General features: G+C 43.5%; 1 protein-coding gene across 1 annotated transcript in view; it reads left to right on the top strand.

The window, feature by feature from the left end:
* The window catches only part of dnah6 (dynein axonemal heavy chain 6), a 288,021-nt gene that overhangs the window by 20,570 nt on the left and 246,350 nt on the right, over positions 1-21,101 (top strand). Inside the window, exons 4-7 of the mRNA XM_033018232.1 lie at positions 662-847; positions 2,503-2,753; positions 11,433-11,700; positions 17,050-17,184. Of these exons, the coding sequence (XP_032874123.1) occupies positions 662-847; positions 2,503-2,753; positions 11,433-11,700; positions 17,050-17,184 (840 nt within the window). The remainder of the gene's footprint in view (positions 1-661; positions 848-2,502; positions 2,754-11,432; positions 11,701-17,049; positions 17,185-21,101) is intronic.

Below are 21,101 nucleotides of genomic sequence, written 5' to 3'. Positions count from 1 at the left end.
GAGACCCGGCTCGGCACCAAAGCTGTGGCGGCGGCAGCAGCAGCAGCGGAGACCCGGCTCGGCACCGAAGCTGTAGCGGCGGCAGCAGCAGCAGCGGAGACCCGGCTCGGCACCGAAGCTGTAGCGGCAGCAGCAGCAGCAGCGGCGGAGACCCGACTCGGCCCTGGAGTTGTGGCGGAGGCAGCAACCACCCGCGGAGTTTGAACCGTCGCCTCGGCGCAGAGGGAGAACAAAGAGGGAAGAGACAGAGACTTTAAGATTTTGCCTTCCACCACAGTGAGGAGGTGTTTGGTGAACTCACTGTGGTGGATGTTAAATTTGTGTTGATTGTGTGTTTTTGCCATTTTTAAAAATTATATGTATGACTGCAGGGAAACAAAATTTCGTTCAGACCGAAAGGTCTGAATGACAATAAAACGAATCTAATCTAATCTAATCTAATCTAATCTAATTTTAAGTATCAGAGGTTCTCTGAAGTGTTTTGGATTGTCAGCTTCCTCAGAAAAGCTGGTTATTACCAATCTAAATTATTTGGCATATTGTACACTTGTTAATAAAATTCCATGCACTCTACTGTGTAATGTTACTGTTTCATTACCAAATGCATTTCTTATTTTGTTGGAGAAAATTTTCTTAACGCCATTATGTTGTGTAACTGCAGCCTATATTGAAGATCTTTCAAGATCACAATCAGCCAGAATCAATCTACGCAAAGAATAGAGAGCAATTGATCAACGCAGGATGGACTCCACCCAGTGCACCAACAATAATCTTACAACCTGCCTTAGATTTAGTCAAATCCTTAAAACGGCTGCCAGAACTCCCAGCTGATGTGACAAAGAAGCAGGTTTGAACAGTATTGTATAAATGTACATTTTTATTCTTTCTTAATTGTCATTTAGGCTCCTTTTGATGTACCTTGTCTTTACATCTCCACCTATAAATGTACATGTGATATTCTTATAAAGCTGAAAGGCAGTAGATGATTTGTCAATTGCTTCACAGGATCACGAATTCCTTCCAATTTTTGTTAGCCTTTTGGGAAAATAATTGCAACATTTAATTTTACCAATTTTACCAAGTAACCTAGGACTCAGTGTGCATTCATTCTATGTCTTGCATAGCTCAGCATCCATTTACAGCTGGTAACTGATTGAAGAAAAATAATTGTTTTTCTTTGTTAACCAAATGATGAGCCTTCAGAAATAAACTTTCCTGCTGTTTTCACTAAGATTTTTTTCTGAAGGAGAGGTAAGAAATAAATCCCTGGAAGATAAAACCAATAAAATAAAATATGTTGTGTTATGAAAAATGTATAAGCTAAAATAAATTATTTTTATAGTAAGCAGTTAAGAAAGTTTTTGAAGAAGAAATATGTATGTGGTAGATTAATTGGCTGCGGTAATTTGTCTTTCATGTGTAGGTGAGTGATAGCATCTGGGAGGAGTTGAAAGAAAGGTGAAGAGAATAAAAACAGGAATAGTGCAAAATTACAAAATTAGTGGAAATAGATGATCAATTGTTGGTAGGTACTTGGTGGGCCCAAGAGTCTATTTTAGTGCTGTATTACCATGCACAGTGCATGTGTGCATGTGCGTAGGTGTGTGAGTGTTTATGCATGTCTGTATGGGCGTAACCAAATTTAACCAGACACCTTTTACCTTTTTGCATCCATCTCTTAAAATTGAGCAATTAATAATACAGCAAACCAAAGGCGAGAGGAAGTTCTCATTGCAGAACAGGCAAAAATTCCTAGATGCAAATTGTAAAAATTACAGGAATATACATTTCTGACAAATTTAATGGACTACTTGATTCAAATGTGATACAGGATAATGACAGGAGGTTTCATTCCAAAAAAGGTAAATGTGACAGAATGTTTGAATGGAGAAATTAATTTTTTCTGTGAAGTGTACTCATTTTAATAGAACTGAAACCTATACTCAGAGGCACTTTCTTAGTTTAGTTTAGTTTAGTTTAGTTTCGAGATGGAAACAGGCTCTCTGGTCCACTGAATCCGTGCCAACCAGCGATCACCCATACACTCGTTTCATCCTACACACTAGGGACAATTTACATAAGTCAATTAATCTACAAGCTTGCACGTCTTTGAGATGTGGGAGGAAACCGGAACTCTCGGGGAAAAGCCACGCAGTCACAGGGAGAACATACAAACCGTACAAACAGCACCAGAGGTTTGGACCGAACCCAGGTCTCTGGCACTGTAATCCACTGCGCTGCTGTGCAACCCAAGTGAGCGGGGCATGAACAGGAAGCAATCTAAATTTGCTTCAATGTTTCTGAATATTTGATTTGTTTTACTGATGCACATTTTGTGAAAAAGTGAAAAATACTTACATTTGGTGGAATTTGTATCACTGTCAAAACAATATAGTTTACTGGAAAATCTCTAGAAAGTGAAAATGAAATTATTGCCATTATATTCTGCATGTTGTTGAATGGGGCTATTTTAATATTAAACCTATTGTATATTTTATACAGATTGATATCGACACATGTATACAGCCAATCCCACCATCTCCTGCACTTGCTTTGTGTAGAACAAGTTCATGCATGAGGATGATTTCACCTCCAGAGCTAACATATAGAACAGCAGCAGATGTCATCAAGGAAAACATTCAAGATCCATTGAAAATTACTTCAATCATTCGGAAGAATAGGCACCTGGGATTTTTATACATGACCCATAATGCTCCTAAATACTCAATTAATTATGATTTTTATAATTTGAGGTACTATCTTTTATTTTGGACTGTTTATTTTATGCTTACATTAACCAAATCTGTCAAACATGAATATCTATCACTTCATCTTTCCAATTGAGTAAGGCATTAAACATCTGATTTCTCAATACCTGAACTTGGTAGTATCCTCCTTTCAATTCAGAAGCTTTTGGATGAAGCCACACATCAAAAACCATTAGTATTTAAGGTAGTATTTAATGTCAGTGCAAAAAGGAATGAATGCTGTACAGCACCGTTGAAATGTTGAACTTTGAATAAGACATTTGATTAGAGACACCCACCTCATACCTTCAAAATTCCACTATACATTTTTGCGGTGCAAATGTTCAGTAAAATAAATCAGGACTGAGAAGTGACTGAGGATGCCTCTTTTCTTTGAACACATGTTTGGAATTGTATAGGAAACCAGGTCTTGGTTTATCCTTCTTGCCAGACAGATGGTATTTTTACTTAGCATTAATGTTGTATTCCAGTGCAATTTTTGTTGGATTGCATGCAGCTGGTGCATCTTTTATTTTAATTCTTATGAGGTTGGATTTCTGTCACATTTATTTCCCATCTCTAATAGCCATAGAGACATGAAATCATACAGCACAGAAACAAACCTTTCTGCCCAGCTCATCCATGTTGACCTGGTTTTATAAATGAGCAAGTGATTTGCCTGCTTTTTGCAAAATTCTTGTAAACCTTTCCTACCCATGTACATGTCCAAGTGTTCTTTAAACATTGCTCTTGTATCTGGCTTTTTCAACTTTCTTTGGTAGGTAGATAATTCCATTTATTCACCACCCTCTGAGTGAAGAGGTTATCCCTCAGGTTGCCATTAAACCATTGCCTTCCCACCTTAATCCCATGCCTTCTAGTTCTAGACTCCTGAGATAAAGACTATAACTATTCATCTTATTGACGCCTCTCATAATTTTGTGCATTTCCAGAAGGTCATCTCTCAGCCATTTGCACTTCAGGGAAAAATGTCCCAGCCTATCCAACCTTTCCATACAACTCATGACCTTAAAATGAGTAAGATCTGGGCGTACTCGTTATCGGAGGAAGTCAGCGAGCCGAGATGCGGCGCAGTCAAGTCAGTGTGGAGCAAGACGATTGACTCGAACGTCTCAGAATAGACAAGACGTTGTCCCTTCACGTCAACCAGTAGGGAGTGTGCCCTGAGGAAATCGGCGCCCAGCAGTGGAGTCGAAAGTAAGTGGGATCATGTAGTCTCCGTACGTCCTGATGTTGCTGCTGTTGACGGCGGTCAGCGAAGGTCCCCTCTTACGAGTGTCGTTGGGGCAAAACGCTGACCTCTGCTCCTGTGTCCACGAGAAAACACCGCCCTGAATGACGGTCCCAGGTGTACAGGAGGCGATGCTTCTGGTCAGCCAAGGCGTTTCCCGGATGCTCGCAGAGTGGTACGGCATCGGCAGGCCTCAGAACCTCACCTTTGGTGGTAGTAGCATCACGTACCTTTGCCGGCGTTGCTTGTGGCCGGCCTCAGTGGAGGTGGATGCCTTCGGTGGAGGCTGGGACCGACCGCTTGACCTGCCGAGGCACTGCTGACACTCGACTGATAGTGGCGCTATCAGTGGACAGCGTTTTGCCTGCCACAGCACGTCCGCACAGGCAGCCACCCGGCGGGGGTCGGTGAAATCCTCGTCCACGAGAAGCAAGGCGAATGTCTGAGGAAAATCTGTTCGAACAGGAGGCAGGGCTCGTGGCTGTTCAGCAAGGTGAGCATTTTGTTCATAAGCATGGTCGACTTGCGGCTGCCGAGTTTGGCTGCCTTGTTGCGGTGGCTGAGACCAAAAGTGCGCAAGAAGAGTATTTTGAGGCACTCGTACTTGCCTGCAGCTGGTGGCTGGCGAAGGTAATTATTTAGATGACCGGCGGTGTCCTGGTCCAGCGCACTGACCACGTAGTAATGTTTATCCGCATCGGCCGGAATTTGTCGAATGTGGAACTGGGCTTCACACGTGGGGTTGAGATGTCCAAAAAACGTGCAGTTTGATGGAAACTGCATTTTGCTGGTCTGTGTTGTCGGCTGCATACGTGGTAAAAATCCAAAATAAACCGTTTTGGATTGTCGGGGTCACCACTGTGGAGGTCCAAGTTTTGTGTACACAGCTGTGTCTTTATTAATAAATACAGTTCCGGCACTGACGCGCATTCAATAAATATTTAAGTAAAGTCCTTGCCGTTGTTTGAGAGCACACTAGTTAACCTTCGACTCCTTTTTCTCTCATCTCTCCCCACCCTGCTCACGCGAAAGTTTCATCTCGACAATTGAAGGTTCTAGAACAAGTGGCTTGGTCACAAGATGGCGCCACATGACCCCCCCAGAACCGGAGTAACGGAGGCGAGTAGGTCTACGAGTGAGGTGGCCTGATCTCGTGTACACGTCTCCCGTGCTCGGGGTCACAACCGGTAAAGTTGAGGGCAGGTGCGGTCGTAACGGTGGACACCCTCTACGGCGGGGCTGTGCCACCTGCACAGGCTGATCCATGTCCAAATGTGCCAGCTTAAGACGGTCCACGGAAACAGCCTAGTGCCTACCGCCCATGTTGATTACAAAAATTGAGGTGCTGTGTTGCAGCACCTGGAAAGGTCCCTCGTAAGGCCTTTGCAGTGGCGTACGGTGAGAATCATGGCAAAGGAACACATATTGACAGTCTGTGAGGGCGGGTGGGACATGCGTGGGGTTGAGTCCGTGGCGGGACGTCGGGACAGGAGAGAGCGTGCCTATCTTCTGGAGCCGCGTCAGGATGGTCATGGACGGTTCCTGATGTCGATGTACCGCTGGGTGAAATCCCCTGGGACCATAAGTGGAGCGCTGTACGCCTAGCTCGGCCAAGGAAGTTGCCAGGTCCTCTTCCGGGGCAGTGCATATGCCCAGCAGGACCCATGGCAACTCGTCCATCCAGTCCTGGCCCGTGAGCCGTGCCTTTAAGGATGCCTTCAGGTGACGGTGTAAATGCTCCACTAGACCGTTGGCTTGCGAGTGGTAGGCTGTAGTGTGGTGTAGCTGAGCGCCCAGCAGCCAGGCCACTGCTGACCACAACTCGGAGGTGAACTGCACCTCTGTCGGAAGAAATATCCACCGGCACACCAAAACGGGCGATCCAGTGGGCAGTGAGGGCACGTGCACACGTCGAAGCAGAGGTATCTGAAAGCAGGATGGCTTCCGGCCATGGTGTGGCAGGGCAAAATCCTGCAAGGGCGCCTTGATGTGACGCTGAACCTTGGATGTTTGACAGGAGATGCACGCCCTGGCCCAGTTGCCGACCTGCTTGCGCAACCCGTGCCACATAAACTTGGCTGCCACCAGAACCGTTGTTGCCCGATGGAAGGGTGAGCCAAACCATGAACTATGTCGAAAATCCGGCAGCGCCAAACTGCGGGGATGATGGGTCTCGGCTGTCCAGTAGACACATCGCAAAGTAGCGTGTTGTCAGCGGGTCCGAATCTCACATCCTCCAACAACAAGCCTGAGATGGGGATGTGGTAGGCGAGCATCTCCTCATCCACTCGCTGTGCGGCGGCCAGAGCCTTGTAGTCGATGCCTGGGGCCAAAGCGTGGATGGCATTGATGGTGGTGCGACAACACATCTGCGACCCGGTTGCTCTTGCCCGCAATATGCTGAACGCAAGTCGTGTACTCAGAAATGTAGGCCAAGTGACGCTGTTGCCAGGATGACCAGGGAGTAGACACCTTTGCAAAAGCAAACGTGAGTAGTTTTTGATCGGTGAAAGCCGTGAAACCCCTGCCCTCGAGGAAGTAGCGGAAATGCCGGATGGCCAGATAGAGTGCAAGGAGCTCTCGGTCAAAAGCACTGTACTTCTGCTAGGGAGGTCTCAGGTGATGACTGAAAAAGGCAAGGGGCTGCCAGCTTCCATCGATCAGTTGTTCCAGCACTCCGCCCACGGCTGTGTCAGGTGCATCAACTGTGAGAGCAGTCAGCGCGTTGGCCCATGGATGCACCAGCATCGTCGCCTTTACCAGCGCCTCTTTGGCGTTGTAGAAAGAGGTTGTAGCTGTATTGTCCCAAATGAGGTCTCTCTGCTTCCTGGCCAGGACCTTCAACAGAGGTTGCATGATCCTGGTGGCTGCTGGCACGAAATGGTGATAGAAATTCACCACACCGACAAACTCTTGGAGTCCCCTCATCTTGAAGGGTTTAGGAAACTTGCGAATGGCCTCAATCTTGGATGGGAGCGGAATTGCACCATGCTGATTAATGTGGTGGCTGAGGAAACTGATGGAAATGAGGCCAAACTGACAATTAGCAAGGTTGATGTCCAGGCCATGCTCGCTGATCCGCTGGCAGAACAGCCGGAAGTGTGCGCGGTGCTCCTGGCGAGAGCGGCTGGCGACGAGGATATCATCAAGGTAAATAAACAGGAAATCCAGCCCACGGCCCACCATGTCCATAAGCCGTTGGAAATCCTGAGCGGCGCTCTTGAGGCTGAAAGGCATCCGGAGGAACTCGAAGAGAGTGAAGAGGGTGATGATAGCCTTCTTGGCGATGTCGTCTGGGTGGACTGGAATTTGATGGTAGTCACGTACCAGGTCGATTTTAGAAAAAAACTTTGCGCCGTCCAGATGGGCTGTGAAGTCATGGATGTGAGGGATAGGGTACCGGTCGACCGTTGTGACTTCATTGAGACGGCGGTAGTCCCCACAGGGTCTTCAGCCCCCAGATGCTTTGGGGACCATGTGAAGCGGAGATGCCCATGGGCTGTCTGAGCTGTGCACTATGCCCATTTCCTCCATCCTGCAGAAATCGTCCTTGGCCAGTTGGAGCTTGTCAGGGGGAAGCCCACGTGCGCGTGCATGGAGTGGCGGCCCGATGGTGGGGATATGGTGCTTTACCCCATGCTTGGGGCTGGCCGTTGTGAACTGGGGGGTTAGGATGTCGGTGAAATCGGCCAATATCCGGGCGTACTCATTATCGGAGGAAGTCACCGAGCTGAGATACGGCGCAGTCAAGTTAGCGTGGCGCAAGGCGATCGACTCAAACGTCTCAGAATGGACGAGACGTTGTCCCTTCATGTCGACCAGCAGGGAGCATGCCCGGAGGAAATCGGCGCCCAGCAGCGCTTGGGAGATGTCGGCAATAGTGAAAGGCCTGGTGAAGTGACAGGAGTCGAAAGTGAGTGGGATCATACAGACTCCGTACGTCCTGATGTTGCTGCCGTTGACGGCGGTCAGAGAAGTTCCCCTTTTACTGGAACAAGTGTCGGCTCCCGATGGGGGCAAAATACTGACCTCTGCTCACGTGTCCACGAGAAAATGCTGCCCTGAATGACGCTGCCAGGTGTAGAGGAGGCGATGCTTCTGGCCGGCCGCAGTAGTCACTACTGGCGGCGGGCCTCGGTGTTTCCTGGATGCACGCAGGGTGGTCGGCATCGGCGGGCCTTGGAACCCCACCTTTGGTGGTAGTAGCACCACATATTTCTTTGCCAGCGTTGCTTGTGGCCGGCCTCACTGCCGTACCTTCGGTGGAGGCTGGGATCGACCACTGGGGTCGAGGCACGGCCGACACTCGACTGATGGTGGCACTACCCTGCTGTTTCGCCTGCCACAGCACGTTCGCACGGGCAGCCACCCGGCGGGGGTCAGTGAAAACCTCGTCCGCGAGTAGCAAGCGAATGTCGTCAGGAAAATCTGTTCGAGGAAAATCTGTTCGATCAGGAGACAGGGCTTGTGGCCATTCACAAGGCGAGCATTTCATTCATAAGCATGGTCGGCTTGCGGTCGCTGAGGCCATCCATATGAAGGAGTTTGGCTGCCTTGTCGCAGCGGCTGAGACCAAAAGTGCACAAGAGAAGCATTTTGAGGCCCTCGTACTTGCCTGCAGCTGGTGGCTGGCGAAGGTAATCAATTAGGCGACCGGCGGTGTCCTGGTCCAGCGCACTGACCATGTAGTAATATTTAGTCGTATCAGCCTGAATTTGTCGAATGTGGAACTGGGCTTCAGCCTGTTCGAACCACACGCGGGGTGTGATGTCCAGAAAACGTGCAGTTTGATGGAAACTGTATTTTGCTGGTCTGTGATGTCGTCTGCATATGTGGTAAAATTCCAAAATAAACCGCTTTGGATCGTCGCGGTCACCACTGTGGAGTTCCATGTTTTGTGTACACTGCTGTGTCTTTCTTAATAAAGACAGCTCCGGCATTCAAGCGCATTCAGTAAATATTTAAGTAAAGTCCTTGCCATAGTTCGAGAGCATACCAGTTAAACTTCGACTCCTCCCATCTCTCCCCCACCCCGCTCACGCAAGAGTTTCACCTCAACAATGGAAGGTTCCAGAACAAGTGCCTTGGCCACAAGCAGTTCGGAATCAACTAATTGTGTTAGAGTCACATGCAGACTGGGTAGGTAGGGCAGATTGCTTTCCCAAAAGAACATTAGCAATTTGGTTGTGTCATGTTCACAATTATTAATACTAGCATTCTATTCTGAATTTATTGAATAATCTATTTCCCAACTGTCTTGGCGGGATTTGAACTTGTATTTCTTAAGCATTTGCCTGTGCTTCAGGATTTCTGCTCATGTGACAAATTTACTCGGCATTTGAGACCTCAACCTAAATTGCTTGAGACAATTGAAAGAAAATTGTTTCTTATTTTCCATAATTGTCCCATGGCACTCCCGTTGTGTTAATTACATGCCTATGTGATTGTTTTGTTTCTGAATAACAGGGCTTAGAGTGACAACAAATGATCAGGAGGTCAGGAGTGGATAAATTTAATGATGCGCACTTTGAAACAGTTTTATTGTAATAGTTCCCACTTTATTGCAAAACATTTTGAAGATCATGGCATGCTCCTAGGGAAAGTTAACAGTTGCTTCATTCCTGGTAATCTACACTGTCACAAGCAATAGCACCAGGCAAAAAAGGTCATAAACTACCCTTTAGTTAAGAGGCGAGTAATGGATACTTGCAACTTGGGATCATCTAGCCCCCTTATTCCACAAGGACCATATGGGTAAATTTGATGCATGCCTTTACATGCCTTGGATCTTCCCTGGAGATAAACTAGAAGTGTGTTACAACTATGACAAAGCACTACTCTAATCATCTGTAATATTGTGAATAATCGCAAGCACCAAAAATATATCTGTCTTAGATAAGTACAGAGACTTCCAGGGTGAGATCTGGATGCCAGTTGTAAAATTAGGAGATGCAATTCCGGTTGTGCTCTCTAGAAATTACAGATTAAGAGCTAAATTGATTGAAATGCTCATGGTATCAAGGAGATTTGATAGATCTGTTCAAGCAGAAGTATTCCCACTCAGTTTAGGACCAGGGAATATAGTCTAAAATTTGGAACTAGTTTTTTTAAATAACAAAATGCTGCAACTCACTGTTATTTGTTACAATTAAATCTCAGATTGATCGTCTTTATTCACTTTCTACATTAAAGTATGTGGGGCAAAGGCAGGTATGTGGAGTCAGATCTCAGATGAGCCATGACGATTTTGACTGGCAGAACACACTTGAAGGAATAAATGGCTCAGCCCTGCCACTGTGATTCAAAGCCTTCTCTCTACCTACAATTCACAACGTTATCATTTATTATGTATTTTTCTAGTCTTCACCATAACAAGTCATGCTTTTAGTCTCCGTGCCTAAAACTTGCTACTTTCACCTCATATTTTTGTTCTTCTTTTGCTTATTTAAAACCTTTTTCAGAGTTTCACAATTTCATTTCCACACTGGTTGTTGGCAATTATTTTATGCATTTTAGTGCTCAAATCTAAGATTGACATCTTCTTGGCCATTTTTGAGCTTTGATTGCCTATAGATGAGGCCATTGAAGATCAGTACAATTAGATCTATTACAAGGTTCTCCAATTTATTCCAATTTTTGCTCTTGGGATTCTGGAACCTGCTTACGATCTTGATTTGGATATTTGAGAAGCCTAATGTGTTCTCACATCTTCACATGTCCTAAGCCCTTATGGCACTTCTGATCGTGATGTGGCACGGAAAATTGCAAAGCAACATTCAGACGTTATTTGAAGAAAGCAGAGAGCTCAAAGTATTCCATCGGGTTTTTGAAATACAGTTGTAAATATCTGTATGAAAAGAAAATGCATATAATAAATCACACATTATGGCCGTATCTTGTTAGGGTAGGATTTAAGTGCTGTGAAAAAGCAAAAAACAGCATAAAGATGGGAGAAGTAGTTTATTCTTTGGATGACTGTTTTGTCATTTTCCAAAGGGATTCATTTGCCAGTAGTTCATTGAAAAAAGGGATTACTTCAGCGATTGTTTTCATACTTCTCAGGGCAATTGTAAATTCAGCAAGACGTGGTTCAAATGGAAAAACACAGGCACAACATAGGAATTAATAGATAACAAAGTTCCAAAATTAATAGGATAACATTTAAAATGAAGTGCATGAAAAAAAGATCATCAATATCTGACAATAAACTAAAGAACAATTACCATTTTGGTATTGGAGTGAAACCTTGAGAACTCTCACTTATCTTTCTTTGGTGCTGATATAAATGTGAGCACACAAATTATTTGAGGCCTCCAGGATTGGTATTATTTTTCTTTTTATCTCATCAATGATTAAAAAAAAAGGAGATATGAGATTGGTAAAAAAGTTAACTACAAATATCACTTTAATGAACCTAATATTTATTACTTTAGTGTGGTTGCCTATGAGAATGCCAACATGAATGACTATTATACCATCAGTCAGGATGGAGTTCTGCACATGAGGAGCGAGGGAATTGATTTTATAGTCCTCGACCGTTGGGAACAAGAATATTTACATCATAAAAAACTTACAAAAATTCCAGTCTTTGCACTATTTCGCAAATGGAAGGCCTTTACTGTCTGGCGAAAAAATGTACGTTCAAAGAAAATCAACAATTGTCGCAGAGCATTGCAGGAGAACCTGTTCATCATCAACCCAGTGAGTATTACATTTATCTTTATACGCAATGTAATCATTTGTTTCACTAAACTTTAGTACCTACATAAATGTAGATCGTAATGCTTTTTATTTCACATCTTGTGTAAGCATTTTAAGGGAATATGCTAAAAACAGCTCATTGTCCTGCTGAAATATTTTATGTGACACTTTATCAAATGCCTTTTGGAAATCCAAATATACAAAATCATCAAACTCCCTTTTATCTGTCCAGCTAGTTGCACCCTCAGAGATCTTTAATTAAACACTTTTTAAAACATGGCTTCACCATTAAGAGTTAGAGTCTCGTGAAATGAACCACACGTTGCATGTGTGAAGGGAAATTAGATTTTATAAGTTAATTCTTATCAATGATCACCAATCCTCCACTCCACAAGAATTTCATTGTTCTCAAGAATTTCATTGTCCTATCAGGGACACATGACAATAAACTCTCTTGAACTCTGACAGCTGAACCTATGACCATAGCCATCCTACACTCAACGTGCCCAAGTTTGTAATAATTGAATGCTATTCCAGTTCATTGTTGCAGGTATTGTTGTGCTCCTTCTCCTGCAAGACAGTAACATATAGATTAATGAATGTGTTGTCAGTCACTGTATGATCTGTCTACCATGATTGAATCGTTGTGTTTGTGATGTGTGAGTCTATTAGTCGAGTGTAATAGACATTCGTTGGTGAGCATAAACTCTGTTAATTAAGTGCAGGAAATATAATACAAGGAGCAATGTAAGTCTATTCAATGACATGATGTTGCATGTGTGAGATCATTAATGATATAGGAGATTATACGCAACTTGATATACACGTGAGATCATCAGCAGGTGTGCAGCCAAATTTCGCTCTTACTCCATTTACAAGTTAGCAGATGATGCCACTGTCATGGGCTGGATCTTAAACAATCATCAGACAGAGTGCAGGAAGGAAATAGAGAGCTCAGTAGCGTGGTGTCATGACACCAACCTCAATGTCATCAAAATGAAGGAGCTGGTCATCCACTTCGAGAAATGTGGTTGAGTACACACCCCATTATGTATAACTGATGCTGAAGTGGAGAAGGGTGAGTGCTTCAATTGTCATGATCCAACCACATTTGTGCTATGGCCAAGAAAGCATACTAATACATCTACGTTCTCAGAAGGCTAAGGAAATTTGGCATGTGTCCAATGAATCTTAAACAATATCTACAGATATACCATAGAAAGCATCCTGACAAAATGCATCGCAACTCAGTATGGCAACTGCTTTGTCGAAGACCACAAGAAATTGCAGTTGTGAACATAGCCCAGTCCACCGCACAAACCTCTCCCAACACCCTCCTCCATTGACCTCATTTGAATTTAATTGAATTGAATAAATGTTATTAGCTAAGTATGTATACATACAAGGAATTTGCCTTGGTTCTTTGCTCATAAGGATAACAACACGATATACAGTAAACAATTAAAAATAAAACGTTAGAATTTAAACATGTGAAGAATAAAATAAAATACCAGATCAAAAGGAGGCTACGGACTCTTGGCTGTTGAGGAGCTACTGCTCGTGGGGAAAAAGCTGTTTTTATGTCTGGCTGTGGCGACTTTGACAGTCCGGAGTCGCCTCCCAGAGGGAAGTACTTCAAAGAGTTTGTGGCCAGGGTGAGAGGGGTCACAGATGAGCTTACCTGCTCACTTCCTGGCCCTTGCAGTGTACAGTTCGTCAATGGGGGGGAAGGTTGCAGCCAACAACCTTCTCGGCTGATCAAATAATACGCTGCAGCCTCCGGATGTCATGCTTGGTGGGGACAGACTTTATAATGGCAGTATAACACTGGACCATCAATGCCTGTGGTAGATTGTGTTTTTTCAGCTGCCGCAGGAAGAACATCCTCTGTTGTCCTTTTTGAATGTGGAGTCGATAGTGGCCTCCCATTTTAGGTTGCTGGAGATGATGGTTCCAAGAAATTTAAATGACTCCACAGATGTGAATGTGGTGTTGTTGGTGGTGAGTGGGGGGAGGGGAGGGGGAGCTCTCCTAAAGTCTCCAATCAATTCCATCCCAAAGCCTCTTGATTTCCCCGCTGCCTCCGCTTAGCGGTTGGCTTTGTGTAGTTGAATGCCAGCCAGTTGTAGCGCATTGTCCAGGGTCGACTAACAGAACCAGGTCTCAGTGATGCTCAGGATAGTGGCTCGAGAGAAGTCCTTCTTTGTTTGGCACAGGAGTTGCGGTTCATCCATTTTGTGGTTGAGAGAATGTAGATTTGCAAGGAATATACTGGGGAGCGGTGTGCGTTATCCTCATCGCCGGAGTCAGGCGAGTGCCCCAGAGCGCTTCCCCCAGGTCCTCCTCCATCTCAAGACCTTGAACACAGCCACACCCACTGACAAGTATGTCCAAATAATCCAGTGAGTGGGAGAAATCCAGAACAATGTTTGGAGGTACCGTATGTCGATGTTATTGTGTACCTCTCTCATGAAAGTCGTCTTTGTTGGATTTCACAGACTACACAAAGGAACATACATAAACATAAACAAATTGGCAAGGAGCAGTACACCGTGGCAGCCATCATTGGCGCCAGTCACATCATCGGCGCCATTTACACGTTCTGTTGCCTCATGAAAGCACCTAATATAATCAAGAACCATTCATACCCTAGTCATTCTCTCTTCCCCCCTTTCTCGTCAGACGGAACATACGAAAGCTTGAAAGCACTTACCACCGTTTTCAAGAACAGTTTCTTACCTGCTGTATTCAGACTATTCAACATACCTCTCTTGTTATGAATTAATTCCTGCTCTTTCAATCTGTGTTTAGTGACATAACACTGTATTATGTACTCTGCTTATTTTCTCTCTTGCACCACCTGATGTACTCATGTATGGAATTTATAAGAATGAGAGGGGAATTCATGAAAACCACAGGAATGTTTTAATCCGCAAACTTGACCACAATGTGCTTGGTGGGTGACTTATGGGCCTGTCCCACTTACGCAATTTGTTCAGCGACTTGCGGGCACCCGTCATAGTCGCCGCAGGTTTCAACATGTTGAAAATCCAGCGGCGACCGGAACAAGGTACGACTCTTTGGGCGACTACTCACGACCATACAGGCTTCACCTTGCGACATGTTGCCAGGGTGACGCCTGTATGGTCGTGAGTAGTCTCCTCAGTCGCCCAAAGAGTCGTAGCATCTTTCCAATCGCCGCTGAATTTTCAACATGTTGAAAATTTTCGGCAACCTATGACGGGTGCCGGCAGTTGCCGAAAAAGTCTCGTAAAGTGGGACAGGCCTATAAGAATACTGTTAATGGCAAGACCCTAAACAGCATTAATATGTAGTGCTTTCTTGGCATTCAATTTCTTGGCCTATAACTACCCCTTTAGGGGGGGGGGGGGGGGGTTAAATGAAATTGTCTAGGAATGGGGAAACTCAAAGGTGGAAGATAAGGTACATTGGAAATTGTTCAGATGAATTAAAACAGAACAACAACTTGAATAAAAGAATCACAACAAAACATTGTGTTGGATGCATATTAGGTTCAGATTCAGATTAGGGTTTATTGTCATATGCACCAGGGTGCAATTAAATTAATTGTTTGCATGAAGCTCATAGAGTAATTAGTATACAATAGACACAATAGTGAATATAAAACCGTAGTAAGTTGCGAATATTTAGTGCAACCTGCAATAGTTCAAAAAATACAAAAAAAAAAAAATAGAATAACCGAATGAGGTAGGTTGAAGTGTATGAGCATGTGGCAGCTCCTCCGGGAGGGGCATCTGAAATAGGTGATTGGTTCAGGAGTCATAGGTGTGGGAAAAAAGCTGTTCTTTACTGGATTTGAAAGGGCTTCAAGCTCCTGTATATTCTCCCACGGTGGCGGGCATCGTTGATAATATTTTCAGCCTACCTGATGTAATGGATCATGAAGATGGACTGGACGGAAGAAAGTGACAAATCTGTGACGGACTGGGCAGTGTTCACCACACTCTATTCAGGCAGTCAAGAGCAGAGCAGTTGCCATAGTAGGCTGAGATGCATCGTGTCAGAAAACATTCTGTAGTGCATCTGTAGAACTTTGTGGACATGCCAAATCTAAAATTCCCTGTAGAAATACAGTAAATAAGTTGATATGCTTTCTTGATCACTGCATCAACGTGAAGGGACCAGATTAGGTTGCTCATAACAGAGAGTCCAAGGATCTTGAAGCTGTCGACCCTCTCCACTGCTGCTCCATTGAAGAGGACTGGATTATGTTCACTACCCATACCACCTTACCTCAGCTTCCTGAGATGAACAGCAACTCTTTCCTCTTGCTGTTGTTAAGAGTTGAGTTGTTGTTCTGACAGCGTGACACTCTTTCCTTACTCCATCTCATTGTTGTTGATTATCCGGCCAACAGCGATGTTATCATAACATAATACTATAACATACTTTCTTAAGTGTGAACAAGAATGGGAACAAAACATTCCAGGTTGCAAGTTACTTTGGAGAGACAGGGCACGGAAATGAAAAGGGTGACAGAAGCAGTGAGGACAATGATCACACTAACCAAGAAAAATATAAAAGTTCAACAATGGGCAATATGCCTTTAAGTTCAATAAGTGAATCTATTAGAATGGAGAAATTACAATATAGAACCTGTATATTGATGTCAGTTTAAAATAGACTCAAATATTGTTGAGATTATGGACACATTTCATCTGCAATGCTGATACGTATTACTGTCTATATAAACATTTTAATGAGCACCAAATCATATTATCACTAATTGTACAGATATTCCAATTAAGCATTTTTAATAAATGACCAAAAAAAATGTTTGTTATTCGGTTGTAAAATACTTGTGTGTTTTCTAGATTACAGTAACTTTAATATTAAAATTGTCACCAAAACAGTTTTCCCTTTCTTAAATCCCCTTTGTGCTATGTGTTGTATCTTTCTCACCACCCTTAAAAATATTCTGTTTGACCAAGCCCTTTAGTAGCCCTCAAATATTTGGTTTGTATTTATGTACTTTTATATATTTTTCTACGTTTAGTACATTATACATGTACATTGTCATTATTGTTACCTCCTGAAATGTTTATTTTCCTACATAATACAGTAACATACAATAGCTTAAAGTAATGAAGAAATTTTCAAGTATCAAACTTCACAGGCATATAGTCAGTTTATTTTTGTGGGATCATGTGAGAAGAAAGGTCTCTTCATAATATTTACACGGTATTTTGGTTTAATTATGGTATTGAAAATATATAGAGAATATGTAAAACTCTAAGAAAATGTCTAGTCCAGTTTGATTTTATTGTGGGCTCACAATAACATATTTTGTCTTTCTCTTCAATAAAGTCGCTGAGGTCTGCACTTCTCAACATCAGAGATATGTGTTACCGCATTAGTGACATGTCTCTGTGTAAAATTAAGAAAGGGCACACATATACCCTGGATGAGTTCAAGACAATTCAATCTCAACAGCTTAGTGAGGTAATGTATAAACATCTAAAATGTTATCCTGACATAGAAATAGCTAACTTGTTTGAATATGACTTGTTTTGGGTGCAGACCAATATTTCCAGATGCATTGTTACCTTCCAGGGACAAGTCTAAAGAGACATTATAGGAAGGCTGAAAAAATATTGAAAGGCTGGGAGAACACTCTCCTGATTCCACATGAGCCCAACATTAATGGAAAGAAATGTCTGAAGCATTAGCAAGCAAGTTCAACGGTGGGACTTAAATGGGCAAGACTTAAATATGACCTTTGACAAGTTCCACATGAGACTGGTCCAAAATGTTAGGGCCATGGACTCAGTGCAAGTTGGCAAATTGGATCCAAAGTTAGCTTGACAATAGGAGACAATCGATGATGGTAGATAGTTTTTTTTGTGATTGGATGTTTACGACAAGTGGTGTTCCACAGGTATTGGTAGTGGGTCACATGCTGTGATTAATAGGTGTGAATTATTTAATTGTAGTTGTAGGTAGACATGATCAGTAAGTTCCCAAATGACAATATTATTTTGTAGTGTCGACAATATGGAGGGTAGTCGTAGGCTATAGGGGGATATCAATGTGATGGTTAAATGGCTGGGAACTGGCGGATGTAATTTAATCCTGATAAATGAAAGGTAATGCATTTTGAGGGTATTGCTCAAGCCAGGACATATACCACAAATGGTGAAGTCCTCAGGAGTACTAAGGAATAGAGAGACCTTGATATGGGATCTAAAGATTCTCGAAAGTGACAAGGCTGATATATAAGATGGTCAAGAAAGCATAAGGGAGACAAAAATGCTGGAGAAAATCAGCTGGTGAGGCAGCATCTATGGAGTGAAGGAAATAGGCAACGTTTCGGGGTCGAAACCCTTCTTCAGATAAGGGATGCTGGCCTACATTAGTCAGGGTATTGAATACAAAAGCAGGAAAGTTAGGCTCTGACTACAAAACATTAGTAAAACCCCAGCTGGTGAACCGCATTCAGTTTTGGTCACCTTATCTTAGGAAAGATGTGATGGCGCTGGAGAGTGTGCAGAAGATGTTCACAGGATGTTGCCTGGGACGGAGCGATTTAGTTATTAGGAGAGACTGGAGACTAGGTCTGCTTTCCCTGGAGAGGAGGAGTTAATGAGGGACATGATTGAGGTTTATAAAATTCTGAGGGGTATAGGTGGAGTAGACTGCAGGAATCATTTTCCCTTATCAGAAGATAAAACTGGGGGACATAGATTTAGGGTAAAAGGTAAGCGATTTAGAGGGGGTCTGAGGGGAGCTTATTTCAACTACAGAGTGGCGAGTACCTGGAATGCTCTGCTGGTGAGTGTGGTGGAGACAGTCACTAGCGGTATTTAAGAGGTGTCAATATGAGCATTTGTATTGTCTGGTTATTGAAGGCTGCAGGCCAATTACTGGACTTGTGATTATTATAGATGGGTGCCCACTGGTCATCAAGGACGTGGTGGGCCAAAAGTGAAGCCACTGCCTCACAGCGCCAAAGATCCAGGTTCAATCTTGAACTCGAGTTGTATCTGTATGGAATTTGCATGTTCACCTTTGGACTATGTGGGATTGCTCTGGGTACACCAGTGTAGTCTCACATCCCAAGGAGATGCGGATTTGTGGATTAATTGGCCGCTTTAAATTATATATACTGTATCGGTGAGTGGTTGAATCTGTGGAGAGTTGATTAGAATGTGTCGTTATTAAAAATGAGATGAATGTAGGATTAATGTAAATGGATGATTGCTGGTCAGTGCTGATTCCATGAGCAGAAAGACCAGTTTTATTTTTGCTGTATCTCTCTTTGCTTCTATGACTGGCAGCACAGTGACACAATGGTAGAATTGCTGCCTTACAGCGCCAGAGACCTGGGTTAGATCCTGATTATGGGTGCTGTCTGTATGGGGTTTGTACGTTCTCCCTGTGACCACATGGGTTATCTCCGGGTGCTGCAGTTTCCTCCCACATTAAAAAGACATGCAGGTTTGTAGATTCTGTAAATTGTCCCTAGTGTGCAGGATAGAACTAGCTTGCTGGTCGGCATCGCCTTGATGGGCTGAAGAGCCTGTAAACTAAACCAAACTGGGCTCCAAGATTCAGGAAATCATCCCCAATATCTTTGCCAATATTTAAAATGGATTCAAAACAATAAGTACTGGAATAACTCAGCAGGTCAGGCAGCATCTATGGAGGGCATTGATAGGCCATGTTTTGGTTTGATTAATAGATATTTGGATAAGACTGGAGATCAAAAGTAGACAAAACGTTGTTCACTAAGGAGAGAAGAGGAGTGAAATGTAAAGTTGGAGGGAGGAATATGTGGAAGGGCACTGGGTGAATAGAGGGGTGCGATAGTGAGATAAATGGGTGCACAGACAAGTGAGGAGGAACAGGGGTGTTACTTAAAATTGGAGAATTCAACGTTTCTACCATTGGGTTGGAAGCTACCCAAGCAGAATATGATGTACTGTTCCTACAGTTTGTGTGTGTAATCTAGCATTAGAGGATATCCAGGACAGAAAGGCCGGTATGAAAATGGGAGGTGGAGTTAAAATGGGTAACAGTCGGGTGATTTAACAGGCATTAGCAGATCAAGTGCAAATGTTCGGTGAAACAGTCTATGCTTGGTTTTGCCAATATGAAGAAGGCCATATCGGGAGCACTGAATGCATTTGATGATGTTAGACGAAGAGTTTTGCTCAAGATTCCAGCATCTGCAGTTCCTTGTGCCTCCATTTAAAACAGATTATCAGATAATATCACACCGTGTAAATTATCTTTATTTAGTTTATTGAGCCCAGAATGGCTGATGTGATTTTTGAATTATGACCACAAAATTATTTTGTAAAGCAGTGCTTTCAAGTTTCTAACTTCCTACTATTTCATTTGACACTTCCTTTGTTTTCATTGTTGATGATCACATGAGAATTTACGTTATACTGGCGAGGACATTGTGACAAAAGAAAACAATTATGTTAAGGACCGCAGTTGGAGGTCATGAGGAGGAAAGGATGCTGGAGAGAGACACAAAGGAAAATGGAAAATGAGTTGGGAAACGGGTTATGAGAGGAATTGTAATCCTGTGATTTTGGTGACATCATTAGATGGGATCGGTTTATAAGTAGTTGCTGGATGTGTGCAAAGATAGGTTAGTGAATCAGTGAGGCAAGGTTGGATCAGGTAAAGGAAAGGTAGTTGAGTGTGTGACTGGCTTGTGGAGGGGTTGACTATAGGAACATTACTGGCAACTGGAAATATAAATTGATATAGGGAGACAGACAGCTGCTCTGTTGGTTCAGCTCTTATTTACTGACCTATTTCAAACGAATACTTTGCAGGCCGGTAACTTGCATCCCCCCCCTCCCTCCCCCCCTCCCTCCTCCCCCCCCCCCCCCCCCCCCTTCCCCAAGGGCATGACGACTGTTGGCCCCGCAAAATGGATAATGCGGCAAGGTTCTGGAACCAAGAGTGCAGGAAAATCGGTGGTGGACTTGTATGCAATAAATTGCAGGATTCGATGGAGCATTGATGTACTGGAAGATCTTGGCCTGTAATCCATAGATCTGTGAATATGGAACATAGTAGACAAGGCGGTAAAGAAAGTGTATGGCATACTTGGCTTCACCGTTTGGGGTATTGAGTGTAAATGTTAGGAAATCATGTTCCAGCTGAATTTAAAAATGCTGTCTTTATCCCGAGAGCCAATGTTTACATTTATTTAAATGTTTTTGCTGCCTTTGCATCAGATTCAACTGATGTAGATTTAACAGGCAATTAATCCAGTGTGGGAGCAAAGTAATCTGCAGCCATTCACCAAGACCGTCTGAAGTTCATAAAGGAATTATAAACATAGCGACTGGCGGTCCTTTTGTGCAAGTAATGCGATTGCCCTGAGATATTCACTC

This window comes from Amblyraja radiata, chromosome 3 (assembly GCF_010909765.2).
Source record: "Amblyraja radiata isolate CabotCenter1 chromosome 3, sAmbRad1.1.pri, whole genome shotgun sequence".
Classification (NCBI taxonomy): Eukaryota; Metazoa; Chordata; class Chondrichthyes; order Rajiformes; family Rajidae; genus Amblyraja; species Amblyraja radiata.
Note: the sequence above shows the minus strand (reverse complement) of the source record. Positions and strands in the feature narration are given on the sequence as shown.